This window comes from Ornithodoros turicata, unplaced genomic scaffold, assembly GCF_037126465.1.
Source record: "Ornithodoros turicata isolate Travis unplaced genomic scaffold, ASM3712646v1 ctg00000961.1, whole genome shotgun sequence".
Classification (NCBI taxonomy): domain Eukaryota; kingdom Metazoa; phylum Arthropoda; class Arachnida; order Ixodida; family Argasidae; genus Ornithodoros; species Ornithodoros turicata.
Window position 1 is genome coordinate 351,086 of NW_026999429.1, and position 18,763 is coordinate 369,848.

Consider the following 18,763-nt stretch of genomic DNA (forward strand, 5'->3'; position numbering starts at 1 on the left):
GTTGAGGGGCAAACTACGAAGGTAAACAAAAATAATTTAATCGTAGGCGCGAATAATACGTGTACTACTGCAATATGCATGTTTTTAATATAGCAATTCGCGCGGTCTGCCAGTAATACGTAAGATTATAGACAAAGCCGAGTACGATTCCGGTTCCTGTCCCTCTCCATGTTGTTAGATGAGTTTGCCGTACGTTGACTACGCACTTTGTGACTGTTCATAGCCGTTTTCTTCGCCATCGTCGTCTTTTGAATTCCAAACTACCAAGTCCAACATGGGACATTCTTCGGAGGAAGGCAGGACAGTAGCCAGCTATTGCTTTATTTGAGTGTCAAGAATGTGGACAGTACTGACTTTGGAGCTGTCGGTTCCTCTTCCTGCCTTTGCGACGTTTGTGGGTGCGTGTGAAGAAGCCTTCAAAGCCAACGTCAAGACATTCCTCACGTCCTAAGGGGTCAGGTCCAAGCTGCGTGAAGTGTTGGACACACTTGTGCCAAACACATTGAGTTTGTATTCTTCATCGGTGTATGATGATCTATTTCACTTTTTTCTGAGGTGACTGTTCTGGTTTGCACGACAAAGGAATTAGGAAGTACGAAGTAGTACGTTATGTCAGAAGGCACTGCAGCAGGCAGCGAGACTAAGTTCGTAATCTCTGCACGTTGCAGTGATGTAACCAGAAGTTTCTTTTCATGCAAAAGGATATGCATGGTTCTGTTGTCTATCCAATGCTTTCAGTTGTAACCTAGATCACACATGATCTCCCGTAATTCTATAATTCCTGTGTAGCACACGATTTGTCAAAGTTCACTTTTGCACATAGCTCTTGTGTTATGTGTAACTTGACAGCCATGCAGAGTTCAGTAGTCTGCGCCTATTATGTTTAGTGTGTGTACACCTGTGTACATAGATCCTTAGCACGTAATTTTATATTTTAAATCATGCGCTGAGTTCAGTACTTGTCTGGACAACCGCCAGTATGTAGGGGCACTTATGTGCAGGGCTAAGCACCTTGTGCAGCTTGAAAATCTACACCACATGGCAAAATGTGCACAAAATAGCAGAAGCACAGAACGCTGTCGATGCTTTGACATGCCTTTAATACAAAAATGCTGTTGTAATCAAAGTAGAAGTAGTCATCAGCAGGGTGTGTACACACTGAACAACGTTGTCATAGCTGTAGGCTGATATTACAATGCATAGCATTTGTTACAATGCCAAAAACTGTGGGCAGACATAGCACCACACAGCATGCAAATATCATATAATGTGATCTTCACGTGCCAAATATGTTCACTTCCACCCTCTTTGTACGAGAGATATGTGGAAAGTTTCCGATGTGCGTGGGGACAGCTATAGCAGCATGCATTGGACATTAAGGTGCTGGGCCCCACCTGTGTTTGCAGGAAGTTGTACATTATCCGTTCGTGCTTATTCAGTACATGGACTGTCATACTGGTTATTTTGCACATTATTCTGTCATGGGTATTTATGATGGAAGATGGAAGTCACTGAAAAGTCACTGCGTTCCAGCCTCAGAACATCAATTGTCTCATGTTGGTATTTATACTGTTTACAACGGCATGGCGAATTTACTTGTGATAAAAGAAAGCAAGCCCCCACCTGGTCTCCTTTGTCCTTTGTTGCACGCATGTCGCTAGTGTTGATTCTTCTCTGTTTACATATTGTTTAAGAGTTTTTGCTCTTGGATTTGCTTTCAACAGCGATTGTGATATTCCGCGGCTCGACATCGCGACGGAAGCAACGCGCAGCGCGAGCGCCCGGCCCGCGCTATACGTAATGGTGGTGTACCAGGTGACGTCATTATGACGGAATTTGTAGTTTAGATGGATGGCGCTGACGGTCTTTATCATGACCGCCCTTGAAGACGTGGTGGCCAATGCAAGCTTCGCTACCATTTATATTTACCTTGCCCTTGTCTACAGGAACTTGTCTGATGTCTGTTGCACCTTCTTCTTTTCCTTGCCCTGCCCGTACCTACTACTAACTGGAAATCGTTTCTCCGTCTTACAGGCGTCAAAGGCTCCCATTGCGAACACTCAATCGGCCCAGAGGAGTCTCCAGGAAAGCGACAGAGGAAAGAGACTCACCGCTGTCGCTTCAGAAGTTACTCTATCACACGCCCAACGTTAAAAAGCACGACGGAATTCACACCGGAGAGAGGCATTACGTGTGTCAACTGTGCTTCAGTGGATTTTCGGAACAGAGCAACTTGTACGGGCATTCAACAAGAGTTCATCAATCTCAGAAGAGTCGCACCTACTCGGAGTGAAAAACCGGGCGTGTTGGTGTTGACCTTGCATGGCGAACTGGTACTGGGAACGGGACAGAGAGAAGAGACGCACCTACTCTGTCTGCGGGAGTGCACTCGTACGGGAGGATCAGACACAGTACCATTCGGATGAGGTATACCGCCGTTAGGGTTGAAGTCTGTGGTTCAGGGTGACCACCAACCTGGAAGACCTGGGAAACAGGGAATTGCCCGGGAATTTTGACGCGACCGGAAAAGTCGGGGGTATTGTCAGAGAAATTTGGCCAAAAACTGGCTAAAGTCGGGGAAAATCGCAGGCAAGTGCCGATATGATGTGCGGCGGATCATGAGCGTCGACCGGTGCTTGAGAGGCGATGCCGCGGCAGTGTTACCGCGAGTAGCAGTTCGCCAGTATACGATGATGGCAGAAAAGTGGGAAAGCCTCGCTAATACTTAAAGGGGCCGTAAACAGGTATGCAAGGTGCGCATTTCTCTGAGTCATATTATTCAAACTTGTACAGTGAAAGCTCCTTGTAATTACTAGCGCTCAAATTCAAAAGGCACTTGAATACGGATGAAATATTCACTGCACTCTTTCGCTTGTTAGCTCCGCCCTGTGCTCTAACTTTACGTCATTTTGACGTAGCACTTTTCTCACCAATTACAATCAAGAAATCAACGTATGATTTTATTTTGCTTGCGGAAATTGATTAGATGATCGTGAGTCTTATTCCATTCAAAGTCTGACCAGTTACAGACTCAAACTGGAAAAGAAATGCGTTCAATTTGGATATCACACGCGCACTACGTTTTCCGCGCAACAGCACGCAGCACAGCGCGAGCCGACGCCACAGTTGCGGAATCTCACGTGCGCGTTGTGGAGTTGTGAGTTCTAGTTTGCTTTCGCTTCATGCTCGTTTTGCTCTAAGTTCCTCTGTGGTGTCTTGTTTTGTTTGTTTTCGTGTAAATATATAAATTTCAAAGTTAATTGTAAGTAATACTTGTATATAGCTGTTTTTCTGTAGTTAGCATTTGCGAAATATGCCTCCAGTGTGCATAGTCGCAACGTGCCCCCACCGACGCGTAAAGAATCAACCGCCGAAGCTGAGATTTCACCGTGTGCCGAATGACGAACCTCGTAGGTCGTCATGGTTAGAACTTACTGGACAGCAGAATGTGTCTGTGGAGAACCTGCCAAAGACAATGTTTGTATGCGAGGACCACTTCGATGCGAAAGCGTACCGCATGGCCATAATGGGACCTGTCAGCAAAAAACTTCGCGATGATGCTGTCCCATCACTACAACTGCCCAAGGATGCCGACGACGGTCCATCGAAACACCGTGTTGTTTTGGTAAGTCCTGTTTATAGTGAGTATCGTTCATTCTAGAAATCAGGTGCTTCAGAAAATATCGCCTGCCTACAACTCAGTTTCGCATATCCCTGTCAAAACATGTGCTGTAATTCTACTGCACGGTAGTTGTACATTAGCTAGCTGTAGTTTTGGTGCACCCTGCTGGAAATAGCAGGGCAAACCAAGCAGCAGCAGCATATCACTTTTCTAACATGACCGCGTGAGGGTGCGTTGAAATTACTGTTTCGTGAGAACCATAGGTAATCTCGTTTCTTCCATTATCCAGGCCCCAAAACAAGTGCAACTCAGCCAACATTCACCACTGTTGCGGCATCCACCCGTGTGTTCTCTGCAAACAGTAAGACAGCTTCTTTCACTGAATTTCAGTAAATCACATAAATCACATAATAATAAATCACATTATTCTTTTTCAGCCTCCTCAAATGCCAGCAAGTCCAGTGCTGCAAGAGAACGCCATCCCATCATCACGACGCATGTTTGTGGTGGTCCCACGTAAATTGGTGAGCTTTGGCTTTGTCATTTGAATATGCTCACATATGCATCATAGACATTGGGAAATTTTTGTAAACACGTTAATTTCAGCTTTGAGTGAACTAGTACAGCCCTACAATTAAAGCCGCTAGTCGGTGTAAGGTTAGTACAGCCCTACAATTAAAGCCGCTAGTCGGTGTAAGGTTAACCAGAAAAAAGGGTACCAGCATCCTGTAATGCAATTATTGTGACACAGCTGAAAATAATGTGCTTCAAGATGTTGTGGCAGCACATGCCTGTGACAGAACACATTTGAAAGCTAAAGAAATTGAAATATATTGTTAAAGAAATAAAATATCACCTCATGTGTTTTTACAGGAGTATCGTTCACCTACAAGCATGACAAAAACAAAACCAGTTGTGGTGCACCGATCAACATGTAAGTACAACTCAAGCATGTTACGTAGCAAACTCCAAAGTGAGAACTGTAGGGAACAGGTCTTCTTTGGAAAAGCTTCAGGGAGTTTTGGATTCAGACAGAAGCAATACACACAACAGAACAAGATTCACACGAGCGGAAAAACCTATATTGCAAAAACAAGAGGTCAGAGGAAACGTGGAGGGAGAATTGAATACTGTAAGCAGAAAGTCAGAGACGTTGACAACATGGCCATAACATCTCACAATTTATGACAACATTGCCACTGTCTCCTGGCTGTTGCCAAGAGTATGTTCATTGCTCCCTTTGCATTTTCCTTGATCCTTTGGTTTTGTATAATAAAGAACCTTTTGCTAATGTGAGCCTTGTTCTTGTTCTGTTGTGTGCACTTGAAATTGTTGTCATGTATTTTTCACGTTCCTGCAGCTCAGATGTTTGTGATCACCAACTTGTCTGCTTCCATGTCATTCTTTCCAATATAATAAGCATGCAGCCATTTCACTAGATCTCCACCTGAAATTGCAGATACACAGACAGACGTAGCTGCGAAAGCACTGCAGGAACGGGGTTGTCAGACAGAGCCATGGGAACTGCCAGTTGAAAGAAACGCCACTGTCAACACGAGCTGCACAACAGCCCCGACTCCCGCAAACTCAAACACAGGAAGCCAGCCTGCTGAAACTGATGATGATGATGATGAAGATGACGACGACTACAGTCCGTCACAGGAAGAGAGTAGTAGTGGGTGAGTTTTAGTCTATAAGCCGTAGACACTAGTACGGAGTACAAGTTGGAGTGCAAGTAAAAAAGTGTGACATGATGTATATTTTGTATCTTCATGTACTCCCTTGTTTGTTCCTAGTGAGGAAGATGTTCCCCCGCCACTTACGCTTCAGAATGAAAGAAAGTTTTTGGTGTTTGAGACGTGCCTCCTGGAGTTATTCCAAAACTGCCGGAAATGCTTATCCCGTTGCTCTGCCGAGGTAACAGCTACAGGCACAATGATAAGTGTGAAAACCCGGTGCCACGATGGACATGAGCTGACATGGGAGAGTCAACCTGTGGTCAATGGAAGGCCAGCCGGAAACCTTCTGCTGTCAGGTTCCATATTCTTCTCTGGAGCAAATGCAGCACCAACTCTGCGAATGCTGAAGCACATAAACGTGCAAACGTTCAGCCTCACAACATTTTACAGATACCAAAGCTGCTTTCTTGTTCCAGCCGTAGAGAAGGTTAGTAAGAAATCTTCATCACTTTTACGCCCATATGCACTGTAAATATGCTTTTTTACAGGTCTGGTCATTGGAGCAGAGGCAACTTCTAGACCAGCTGGATGACCAGGCAGTAGATGTATCGGCAGATGGGAGGTGTGACTCTCCTGGGTTCTGTGCAAAATATATGACATATAGTATCCATGTGGATCAACTGAACAAAATAATTCATTCCGTCCAAGTTCAACTGGCAGAGGTACGTGTATAAATTGTCTTTCCAACTTATTAGACTTCAGCAGGTTGGAAGTATAGATATAACCATCGAGATCTTTGTTTGGAATGTATGCTTTGGTGAAGCATGAACATGGGCATCATACTTTTTATTTTCACCACTTTCACATGCAGAACGAGAGGGTGACAGCAAGTGTCAACATGGAAAAAGAGGCGCTCATCAGGAGTATTCAGTTTCTAAAGGAGCGAGGTGAATGCTTTGAATGTTCATTTGCATACATTGCGTGCAGTTTACGTTTTCCTTATGTGTTGATGTCGTATGAATGCAATAGTGTACAGGTCTCGTGGAAGCATGTGTGACGATATCAACTCTGCCGGTCAATGAGCAGGTTAATTCTTAGGAGCTTATACGAGCTCTCGCTCTATCTATACTTCCATTCTGTATGGCTTTGTTGTAGCACGCAATGAGATCAAAGCATCACAGCTGAGAGGCAGCAAACGAAAAGAAACCAATGTAATGCTTGCGAGTAAAACCCCACGGTACCAGTGTTCCAAGGAGCTCATTCTGTCACAAATACTGTGTCCGGTTGTCATTCACTGTGCACATAATCTGCAATTGCTCTCACATTTCACGTACGCCAGAATGTTGAATTATGCTAAACTTTATTTTCCATTCCCAAGCCATTTCTCACTGGCTTTTACCTGTCGAGGCCTGCTAAAATGAATGCTTTTCGATATAAATGCTGCATATTTCCCTGCATGTTTCTGAGTTTTTGTTGCATAAATGCCTACATGTTTTATCAATTTTTAGTGCGTTTAAATCTGTGGTGTAGTGATTACCTACAGTGTGAATTTTCTTGCTTATGCTTTGTTTGTTCGAGCAGGCATAAAGCTGAACTCCATAACAACAGACCGTCACCCTGCCATAAGAAAGTACCTTGAGAAGGAAGAACCAGCGATAAGGCACTTTTTCGACATTTGGCATATCTCAAAAAGTTAGTTGAATCACGTTGTGCGGTATGATGTCCTTCACAGTGCATTGTTTCAGGTGTAAAAAAAAGCTGACCGCGATCAGCAAAAGCGCCAACTGCCACAGCCTAGAGAGGTGGATCCAGGCAACGTCTAACCACCTGTACTGGTGTGCAAAAGCCAGTGGAGGAGATGCTCGGCTGACAACAGATGCATGGCTAAGCATCCAGAATCATGTTGTGGATATTCACAGTCACCATAATGGATCCTACCCACGCTGCCTTCATGGTCCAATCACAGATGGAGACTGGCTTGACCCCGGTAAGAAAAAAAAAAAAAAAAGCAGTATTGCTTTTTATGTTTTTGTTTCTTGTTATACTGCAATGGTAGATGTTTAATCATAATACAATATGTAATAATTGCTGCAGATTCTTTGGCTTACAAAAAATTCAAAGAAGTGACTGGGAACCCACGCCTTCTCAAAGATGTTGCCCAGATGTCTGCCAACACTCAAACTTATGCCCTTGAAAGCTTCCACAGCCTCCTGATCAGGTTCGCGCCAAAATCTGTGGCGTTTTCTCCCGAGGGCATGCTTTGCAGGTGAGTCATTTGGCATCTATTATTTCATAGGAGAAGACAGTGACCAGCATCAAATTCTAACAGGACTAGACTGGCTGCTCTGCATTATAATGAAAATGCCCAACGCAGCCAAGCGGAGACACTACGTGGGGACCTACGTTGGAAAATCAAGAACTCCAAAGCGAAGCAGGGACACCAAGTGGCTTGTCCTGTCAAGACTGCCCCTACATTTGGTACACACATTGTTTTACATTGACGTTCAGATTCTCTAATATGTCATTTGTCCTCTCCTTTTCCTTCAGCCTACATTGCAAAGCTGCTTGCTGAAGCAGAAGTGCAGTGCAGGTCGCATGCGTCATTTCAGGAGGCAAGCAAGCAAAAGCAGACACGGAGCTTCCCAGCGCCGATGAGCCACTCGAGGCAACAACTGCCTAAAGAAGTCATCGTGGCTGCCAGGGTGTCAAGACTAGGCACCTGATAGAGGCACCTGGTCATGATCACATTGCATATCTGCTGCTTTCAAGCTTGTTGTCTGTTTGAGGCTCAGATTTGTAGGTGAGTTATGCTTATGTAAAGTAATTGTGGTAATCACTTTTCTGTAATTAGGGCTATCTTGCTTTCTGTTGCAGCTGTAGTGCAGAGGATATGTCATTTTTGTCATATTTTTGTTTCAGTGTTGTTACAACAACGAAGAACAGCTGAGGGTGGCTATAAAAGCAGACACAACCAATACACAGGCCTCGGAGACAGACTTGGGGGAGGGGGGGCTTGCTTGGAGATGACGGCGCGTTGCACAATGGTAAAATAGAGGAAGTCGTGGAACAGGAGATGGAGGGAGATGCAGTTCCCTTTGCTCTCTGGTACTGACTGGCGACTGCAGAAAACACATGATCATTCCTCAGCTAGCCTTCATTGGGGAGCTTACTGTACCGGGTTACCATCAGGGTACATGGTATGTCAGATACTGCACAAAACAGACCTATACTCAAGAAACGTCCTGACGTAGGTAGACAGATTGAAACCGAAACAAATTGGAGGAGGAGGGCTGGGTTCTACGAATGGGCATTTGCTACTGAAAGAAAGTAGGACTGAAGCTTGCGTCCCTTTCTGGGACCATCATAACACCCTCAAGACCATGGCTTTCAGGTGCATCCATGTTCGCCCCTAGCTCTGAGCGTAGCTGTAGCGCTGTCGAACACTAGGATGTCATTTGTTTACAAGCAGGGAGGTCTGTTGTTTTCTGTATGCTTTATGGTTATACAAATACCATAGTTCAGCATTCGAAATGCACGAAAATGCGTATCAGGTGCTTTAGTACATATATTGATAAACAGTGCATGGTTTCGCATAAGTCTGCCATTCGATGATATTTGTTGGGAGCTACCATATACATCACCCTCAGAAGTGCCCTGAGACCATTGATCACGTACATATGGAATAAGCTGCAAACTGTTATGGAGAGGGTGCTTGCACTGTCACTGTCAACATGCTCCCATTACATCAGACCGCTTCCTCTTCTGCTGCATATCTGAACGCGTATGCTACCAGTTTTTCATTAAACAAAAGGCATGTCACACATATCACTTGGGGTTTGCTCTCGGCAACAGCAATGGTGGTGCACATCTCATACTGGCATCCAGAATTGTTTCAAACACATACTTGACTTGTGTGACAATTTGTTTTATTCATGTAATTTCCAAGACTATTGGCAGTACAATCAAAAATATAAGGATGCACGCAACTTACACATTTCTGTCAGTTGTACAAGTAGTACTTGTTAGTTGCTGCAACCCATTTCCACAAACACTCTGTTTCAGATATAAAAAAAATTGCTGTAAATAAAGCATTAGCAAGTTCTTGCCAGCTACACTTAGTGTGTGCAATGTTGCAATGTTCTGCTCAATCTGCAGACCCTACACCGTACACGGAAACTACCTTTTTCAATCGTGGAAATAAAGAAATGAATACGGTGATATGCAAGACTCTTTATTCAGCTACATTTTCCTTTCTAGGAAAGCGAAAACCTCTATAAGCTCTCGAAGGAAACTGTTTCCTTATTTTATTTACCACGCATGATGGCACGGGTTTCCTATTGAATTTTCCCAAGTACTCCCACACCCACAGAATAAACTGTCGGTAGGATGTGTATCGGTACTGCCTGAAAAAAAATGTTGTGGATGACATATGATAATAGATAAAGTAGAATCCTGCAATGGGTGCTAACTACTTTGATAGATCTTTTATCTACAACTACCAATTACTTCTGCAGAGTATAATTATAGCTACAGAGTAACTACATTTTACATTAGACTCACAACTACTGCAAGCACTTTGAACTAGATTTGCAATTCCACTCTTAATTATTTAGATGCACAAGTTTTATCTGACAGCATGACAAACAAACCTCAGCTTCACATGCAGTTGAACTACCAAAAAATAAGGTAGCTACACACGTCCAATTACTCCTTGTAAGGTAAATGCAGTAGCTGCACAATTATTCGTAATGTACTGTAATTAGTAGTTTAGCTATAAACGTGGTTGACCTACTGTTCATCACTGGAGGAATCCTATGTATGGCTGCATTATTATCTCCGAATGTCAAAACCAACTGATGAACGTACCACATGAGTGCAGGGTGTACTATGCAGTTTTATATGAGTATACTTGTCTTCGTGCTGTATAACGTCATAGTAAGAGTTCCTGCGCTTTGTACTATGTATACTTACTCGTTCCTGGCTTTCCCCGTCTTTACTCCGCGTTGCCGAAGATCTCGGTTCGCCAGACGGAGCACAACCTCATTTAGACACGCGGTAGCGAATTCCTCGTGTTCCGTTATGCATTTGAGTTCGTGTTCCTCGATCATTTCGCAGGTTGTCGGGTAATCGAAGCAGCACACGGATTCCGTGGACGTTGGCATGTTGATGCAGAGTCCGCATCGGCACCTATAAAATTAGGATTAAAGTTACCATACGTGTGCGGTGCGGTCTCACATATAGTAGTCAAGTAGAGATAAGAAATGTGGTGCCATAAGATTGGGAGAAGATGCGCCAGTATGCACGCTGGAGGTGCCGGGAATATTGAAGCCGGCGCAGAGCCTAAACTCCCTTTTGTTCATGTTACTACCGACCAGTTGCAACACAAGGCAAGCTTTGTCTTTGCACGTAATACAACGAGCTGTATTAGCTATATGCACTCACCAGTTTGTGTTTCCGATCCGTGCAGCGTGGTCTTGCACGTCATCTGCGAATGGTTCCGACGACTGGGTTGCCGATGACTGGGTTGTCGACGTACTTTGGTGCGAACCACGGGGCGTCGCGTCATATGATAACAGCCCAATTGTTGACGTTCGCATCAGCATTAGGCGCTCAGTATCACTCAGTTCACTCGGAAATGCCATGGCGCTGGATCTCGGAACCACGGAGCGCAAAATGTAGCTCCACACAAACACACGGAGCACTCCGCCGCACAGCTGATATTGAAGCCTGTTTATTGGTTGGTAAATCGGAACGTCATATTCGGAGCTCGGCCCACCGATTGGACGGCAAAATGCGACGTAGCCCTTATGACGTATGCGTAGTGGAGAGAGGCGCGCTGGTTACTCATCTTTGAAAGCATTTATATGGGTCACTGATCTGGCACGAGCCGAACGAAATGTATATTTGGGTATTATGACCTGCGTTCTTTCATGGGGTACCGTTTTTTTTTAAATGTTAGTCGTCCTGTTTACGGCCCCTTTAATGTAGATGGACTGAGGGATCTGTATCAGAACATAGGAGCATGTACCAAGTTCCCTTTTATTTTTCGTCAGGGAATTCGCTCGAAATAGTCAAGGAAAACCTGGAACAGTCAGGGAATTTGAAGTCTGTAGTTTGGTAGACACCCTGGTGGGTGGGTTTATTTCCTTGACTCGAGGTGCTTAAGAGTAAGCGCTGGACGTGCTCAAGAGTTGACTCCCGATACCCTCTTCTCGGTGCGGGACACTGGAATCGATCACGTGTTACAGTTCTCGTACGTCACGACTCCCATGCGTAGGTCCCACGAGGTGAATAAATGAGTACAAGGTGTGGCGAGCTGTTGAGGCTGTCGTCTGCATCAATATATAATTTGTTGTTGTCCTGAGGGAAAGCTTTTTCACTATTTCTCATGCGTTCAGTCTGTTATGTGTATGAATACGTACTTTGCATTGTTAACCTTAGACAAACTTTTGTGTTTAACTTTGGGAGGCATCAACGTGTCTTCTTGCACTGGTATCCCTGGAGCAACTTTTTTTCATTGCATATTTGAGGCATGAAGCATCAACATGTTCTCTTGGGTTCTTGCTCCAGTTGACAAGGTTGTGATTTTCTTTTTCTTGCGGGTTTTTAAAAGAAAGTCTGCTTCATGTATCTTCCACTTAACATTGTGTTTGCATCTTAAGTGTAGCTGGCAAAGGTTCACGAGACAGAGCTATTCCACGAGTGAGGAAGGCAGCAGTGCTCGTTTGGCAACTGTTCCGATGATAACCAAAAGGAATGTTCAATTGCATGATGGCTCTCTTCATACAGGAACCATATGTCCATAATGAGTTAAAAGCATCACCAGCGAGGAGAAGGAAGATAAGTGCTCTACAAGCAGATGCAGACCCAATGACGAATGTGTTCTACAAGTATGTGCGAGACTTCGCTGAAAACGACACTCATATTATATAGGGTAAAGTGGTCTATGTTGAAGACAGTTGAAATATTTGGTTAATAGCGGTCAGAATATTCGCCTAAATTGTACAATAACTCGTTAACTGAATCCCCAAACCTTTGAGAAATGATCCACATTATTGTGGTGCTAAACCAGATATTTATTGCGTACGAGCCAAAAATGACAAGCTACATATTTTCATCAACTTACCCCACCCTACGGATAAGTTGAGGACATCAAAAAATTAATGCCGGGTTTAGATTTTGTCTTTTGTTTGTGCCAGCCGAAACGGTCAGCCACGTGTAGTGCACATGGAAACACAGGGCAGTGACACAGCATCATAACGGTGAGGTCATAATTTATTAGCCGAGGAGCAGAGATGAGCAAATTGGAAGTAAATGCTCGCAAAGTTACAGATGGGACAAAAAAAGGCCCCTCTTACCTCGACCACATCTGCAAAACAGCGTCTCATGTCTTTCTAAAAAGCCACGTGCAGAACATCAACACGTTACTTCAATGCCTAGACAACGACTGTGCTCACACTGGTGTCACAGACGAGAAAAAAGTATTGCGAAGAAAATGTCACGCGAAAAACCCAAACAGTCCTCAACTTGCCCCCGTCTTCAAGTAGCCCCACTTTACCCTATCACTCATAACATTATATATAATGATATGTGTTATAATATGTGTGTATATATAATGTGATAACACTCATATCATAGGATTGCTCACAAATGATTTAACGCACAAACATCCATATTCCTGCATATATAGAGTGGGTGACGTCACCGGGTCAGACTCGCTCATGAGTGTACACGTATCTTTTTCGTGGCAAGGATGTACCTTAAATGTTAATTATGTTAAAAATGCGTTATTTGCTTAGCAAGATTACTTTTTGATTACAGAGATTTACTTTTTTATTCATTGCACACATTGAAGAGGTTGCTTCTCGCAAACGCTTTGACACACAAACGTCCATATTCCTGCATATTGGATGTGAACAACCTTACGTGGTCAAGGTTGCTGGTGATTATGCACATGCCTGTTCATGGCAAGGATGTATTCTTAAATGTGAAAGGCGAGCTTTGATTTACATAGCAAGTGTACTAAGTAGAAAATCAGCATGCACGTGTTTGGTATGCAGTTTGTAACCTTTCTTTTTCGTCATTTTAACATCACCTTCATACATCACAAGAATATATATATATATAATGCAGGGGAAAAAGCCATTAAAGGAACAAATAAATGATACTAGATGTGTTTGTAATTCAAACTTACAGATTAACATGGCTTCTATGGCTGCACGCAGAAAAACAGATACTCATGGAACGATGCGGCAGCACCAGAGGACACGTGTTTCGCCGTGTTTGCGGCTCGTCGCGCAGCTACCCAGGGCCGACGAGCCGCAAACACGGCGAAACACGTGTCCTCTGGTGCTGCCGCATCGTTCCATGAGTATCTATATATATATATATATATATATTTCTTGTTTCTGTTTGCGTCGAGATTTGATATGCTGCCCTTATCTTCAAGGGCACTTTTTTTTGTCTTTGTATAATGTTCACCGTGAAATACACGTGCCTCCATATTTACAGTGTGCAACATTATGTGACACCCTTTGTTTTTTATTTGTTTTTATTTTTTATTTTTGTCTTTTTGCTCTCGTACTGGTACCGTTTTGATCAAGAACATGAACTTTTTTTTTACTCATTGAGTACCAAAGCATCATACCTGTCCCTTTTAGCCCTGCAAATCTGTGTAATGTTGAGATGCTAATGATGTTGTTACCGATGTATTTCTCAAAGTTGCTTTCTGAGAAACGTGTGCATGCATTGGATGCATAAGAGTATGTAAGGCAGATATTTCCAATCTCTGACTTACTATTTAGATGACCCTTAGCGTCATAGTTGTGATAGTTCCCTGTTTGTGAACTTTATCGTTGGCCTTTGGTTGCTGCTTTCACTGTTCGTTTGATGTGTGTTGATGTCGTGGTTAGAGATCCAAAATTTCCGAAAATTTTGAATTACTCGGAAAAAGAGTTCCCTTTTTTTCCGAAAAACTGGAAAAATGGATACAAACACGCTTACTGCTGAGTCGATGCATTGCCGGCCAAGCCGCAGTATACAATGAGCTATAAATTTTAATAGTGTTCACCCTCTCGGCATAAATTCAGAGCAGAGCACCCCATGAGACCACTGTCTACTCAGTGATAGGTCAATGGAACAACCCGTCCTCTCCGACGAGAACTCCGAGATTGTGTGAACGCGATGGCGATCGCTTGGAGAAGCCAGACGGATCTCTAAGTTGGTGGTTGCTGACGGATTACACGCACCTAAGGCACTGTTGCCGGGCTGGAAAGCATCGAAGGCACGAAAATTTACATTTTTGAATTTTGTCTCCTGGAAATTCTGGGCAGTTTTTCCGGAGACGAGATAAAAAACTTTTTTTTCCGAAAAGTTCCGTTGTTCTTTGTTTTTTGTTTTTTTTTCCTTGGGGGGGGGGGGGCATCTCTAGCCATGGTGCAATGAATTCTTGTTCCTCAGACTCGGCTGCTTTCAAGAACCACACATATTATGGAAATGCAGCATAAGATGTCAACTTGCAAAACGAGTGCACTGTTATCGCTTCAAGATAGGCTACTGCATAGTGAAGGCTGGACAGTAGGGATGTAGAAAAGCTCTTTTGCCCCGATCATGTAACTTTTCCTGCACCGCCCCCAACCTCTTTGCACGGCCAACGGTCTCCTACACTCACCACACATAAAAAAAGCATGCGCTAGAGAGTCCACAAAAAAGCATTGAAAGCCCATCAATTGAACCCCCTTCCTCCATTTTTGAGAAGGAATTCTGCACAAAATCCCCGGCCACGCAGTGCTTCAAATGACCTTAGATGGTGTATACGGCGTGTGGTCCAAGACTTGGATCTTTGCCTGCCTTTGTCCGTGTCTTTTGGTGACGCCTTTGACGGCTGCTTGAAAAAACAAAAAAACAAAAAAAACAATCAGTTTTGAAAGCTCAACGGTTAGAAAAATAAGCGTTCAAAAGAATAATGCTGGAATTTGTGAGTGGAATCGCTGGACTACAACGTACGGAACGGACCAACCTATTTAAAGCTACGGTGACTTTATTTGATGATGAAGATTGGGCTGGGGGAGTTTCATCACCAGCGGGGGCAGTGCATATGCTAAATCGTGTCATGTGGGTGTCAGATGTTTTTCAGCTGGCTCACGTGATGCGATTTAGCGGACCCTGGTTTATTTACTTCTTTCTTCTTTTACGTGTCTGTGTGTGCGTTGCAGGTAAGGAACACGAATGCAGTATGTGTAACCACTTATGTGTAACCAATTATGTAACTACATCACTGTCGCCCCTGCCTCGTTGCCCCCCTGTTGTATTTTTCGGCATAAATGACATTGGTCGGCATACTTAGTCGTGTCTGTCCTTCCTCCTGCAGGTTTGAACCGCCGCGCCCGCACGCCTCCTGCGCCTGCTGCCCAGGAGCCTCCAGGGAGGCACAGGCACAGGTGCAGCTTCTGCGATTACTCCAGTCCCTACAAGGCTCACACTAGGGTCCACGAGAGAACACACACCGGGGAGAAGCCCTTCGTGTGCCCAGTGTGCTCGAAAGGATTTTCGCAAAAGGTCTCCCTGGACAAACACCTGGTAGCGATCCACAAGGGCCAGAGGAACTTCGCATGCTCCGTCTGTGAGAGCGCCTTTTCCTCCAAGGACACCCTGGACAGACATTCCAAAGAGGTGCACGAGGACCAGAGGAACTTCACATGCTCCATCTGCGGGTGGCCGTTCCACCGGAAGGACCAACTACTACGTCATCAGAGGGCGCACCTTAAATGAGGTGGAGCACATTAAGTCCGTGCGAGGGCACTGAGGCCTCTCCTCTGCATTGAGATGCCTTCTGCTGCTGACGTCATTGGAAGAACTTTTCTGATTAAGTTTCCTGTTCCTAGTACACCTTTCGTATGGGCATCTGTTGCATGGTTATTGAAGAGTACCCGTGTCACCTTTTCTGATTAGAATATTGAACAGTGGTTCACGGAACACGTCAGCACGATATTCCATATATATTTTGTGTCATCGTTTTTACATTACTGCTTGTCACGTGCGCTCACTCGATCTCATCCCTGCTTTGTGCGCGCAATACTGTGTCAGCATCTCAAGTTTACGTCCAGGTACTTCCGGGTACGTCCGGGTACACTAAGCCTCTAGTGAACCGGACAGTCAAATACTGAATTAAAGATATTGCATTCAAATTGAATGCCATTTGCATCTAAATTATAAAAAAAAAATATCTGGAGCTGCGCGCATAGCATGAGATGAAGCAAAAACTAACGAATGCGAGTAAATTAAGACATATACGAAAAATTAAAACACAAAAATACACAGAGAAATACACAAAAAAGGAGCAAGAAAAAAAAGCATGCAACTGCATAGTTGCAATAGCATACATTGTAGCAAAAATAAGTGGTGAATGGTATAACTGTTATCCACTATATGAAATGTTGCTTGAGTGCGCGAGGGTATGTGGTCTCGAGATTGATAATTCCGCGTATAATGCTGATCCCTGCACACTCAAGACATTTTTTTTTTTAGTATACCTGCCCTCTTAATGCGTCGAAGTGGCATTTCAGCGAGGAAGGTGCTTCAGTTAGTCTTTCTTCCATCCCCAAGAAAGGCACCTGCCAAAAAAGGTCCCAAAAGCCCAGCAATTGCAAAAGCTGTGTATGAGCAAAAGCTCATACACTCAGCTTGAAATTGAATTCAAATAATGGGTTTCACGGGAAACGGACGTACGCAAGATACAATGCATTCATCTCGAGTTTGATGATTTTTTTTTAATTCGTTAGGGGAAGACTTGGGTGCTATTTGCGCACGAGAATTCGGGAAGAAATCGGCGCTATGGTCTCTGTTTGATATGTCGTCGGGGAATCTTCGAATGAAACGAAGTGCACAGGTAGGCAAGCCACTGCTGTGACACCGTGAGGATAAACAATAATCTTCGCATTTCTGCTCGGAATTGGGGCAGTGAATGACTGCGGTATTCAAACGCTTGTGCGAGCTCAACAGAAGCTTGTTCTTTTTTCTCCTGCAGCAGAGAATAATAAAAGGAGAACAAATAGGTTGCCACAAATAGCTCTCTTGGCTGAGATTATGATTCGCTTTTCTGACAGTTTACCGAGAACGACGAGTTGAAGGACTGCGAAGATTTCGGGGTAGATATTGGGTTCTACTTCAATTCTTGAAAATTTCTTCAGGAGCGAACCATCGTGAAACATCGGGTTTAACACGAAAACCGAGATCCCTGTGGACATATTCGCAAGTGTGAACGTAACAATTTCTGCACTTCTGCTTTCTCCTCTCCGAAGAAAAGGGACACACTTGTGTGTTTGTGGTTTCTCTTGGGAAAATACCCTTTGTCTGACGTTACGGTTACTTGAGTGATGTTTGCTGTAGCTCGGTACCTGCTTCTTCTGTCCCCTGCAACAGGAACGGGGATGTAGAGCAGAGATTGCGCAATGTGTAGCCACATAGTTCGTCACTGGTGCCCCTGCCAACGCCACCCAGACACAGGCCTGATTAATGCCTGCTGTCTCTCATTCGCTGCGTGGACACGTATTGTCAGAATTCTTCTGCTACCGCAATTTGCCATTCTGCGAATTCAATAACTTGCAAATGATTGCAGCCAACTTCGAAACTCATTCAGCCAACTTCCGCCAACTTGAACCTGTCGACAAGTGCAACACGCTTTCCAGAAAGTTAGGCTGGAGAAAAAATAACGAACCGTTTCGGGCTTCATTTTGTTTTCCTGTTTAGTACGTGGGGACGTTCATTAGTCGCAGACGACAGTGGCTGCCCATGCGGCAGACGGCGGCTCGTCTCCATGGCAACGACCGCTGAAAGCATATTCGTGGTTGGCTGCGGCCGTTGAGAACACGATCCTTATTGGATGACTCCTAGTCGTTACGTCACGTCGACGAGTAGGCAGGCTTGCACTGCCTAGATGGCGTTGCCCCTGTCTTGTTTCCCCTGCTTGTATTCGTCGTCACTGTGCAATGTACAATGTTAGCATAATATGTGGGTGTTGGTCGCCACATTATAATCATTCTTATTGTCGCAGCTGTGAACCGCTCTGAGCACAGCTTCGTGCTTGGCAAAGATACAAACAGGGACCGGTGCAGTTTCTGTGACTACTCCAGTTATTACCAGGGGTCGGAATCGTAACCGAACCGTAACTGAAAACCTCAAAAAAACGTGATTTTTTGCCGAACCGAACCGAACCGTAAACATTTTTTCTTTCTCCTTGAACGAACCGGAACTGAACAAAAAAAATATGATGCGGTAACCGGTTCGCGAGACTTTAAAAACGCCCATACCTTCCCTCTCGGCTGACGCGCATAAGCTCCCTGCATCGCTCGGCATCGCCGAATTTATAGAACAGACAAATTAATAAACGAAGAACTGTTAAGTCCATGCACCTCCTACAGCTTCACCTCCAAAAGGTTCACGACATCCCTGTACATTTTTGTAA

The 18,763-nt window shown here is 44.3% G+C and overlaps 3 protein-coding genes and 1 long non-coding RNA gene across 4 annotated transcripts; 3 read left to right on the plus strand and 1 right to left on the minus strand.

Annotated features, from left to right (window-relative positions):
* The first annotated feature begins 4,121 nt into the window (after positions 1–4,121).
* LOC135375976 (uncharacterized) lies at positions 4,122–6,998 on the plus strand. Its single transcript, XM_064608608.1, has 7 exons — positions 4,122–4,146; positions 4,496–4,556; positions 5,082–5,301; positions 5,419–5,788; positions 5,850–6,023; positions 6,173–6,248; positions 6,883–6,998. The coding sequence occupies exons 2-7, from the start codon at positions 4,517–4,519 to the stop codon at positions 6,996–6,998; spliced, it is 996 nt and encodes a 331-aa protein (XP_064464678.1). The 5' UTR covers positions 4,122–4,146; positions 4,496–4,516.
* Positions 6,999–7,020: 22 nt separating this feature from the next.
* LOC135375977 (uncharacterized) lies at positions 7,021–8,511 on the plus strand. Its single transcript, XM_064608609.1, has 5 exons — positions 7,021–7,288; positions 7,396–7,567; positions 7,631–7,779; positions 7,849–8,101; positions 8,221–8,511. The coding sequence occupies exons 1-4, from the start codon at positions 7,021–7,023 to the stop codon at positions 8,022–8,024; spliced, it is 765 nt and encodes a 254-aa protein (XP_064464679.1). The 3' UTR covers positions 8,025–8,101; positions 8,221–8,511.
* Positions 8,512–9,640: 1,129 nt separating this feature from the next.
* LOC135375970 (uncharacterized) lies at positions 9,641–10,836 on the minus strand. Its single transcript, XR_010417461.1, has 3 exons — positions 10,744–10,836; positions 10,273–10,488; positions 9,641–9,704 (listed from the first exon to the last, which is right to left on the minus strand). It is a non-coding gene; the product is annotated as an uncharacterized LOC135375970 (long non-coding RNA).
* Positions 10,837–15,412: 4,576 nt separating this feature from the next.
* LOC135375978 (gastrula zinc finger protein XlCGF26.1-like) lies at positions 15,413–16,071 on the plus strand. The gene is made up of 2 exons (XM_064608610.1): positions 15,413–15,515; positions 15,671–16,071. Exons 1-2 carry the CDS (start codon positions 15,413–15,415, stop codon positions 16,069–16,071), a joined length of 504 nt encoding a protein of 167 aa, XP_064464680.1.
* The last annotated feature ends 2,692 nt before the right edge of the window (positions 16,072–18,763 follow it).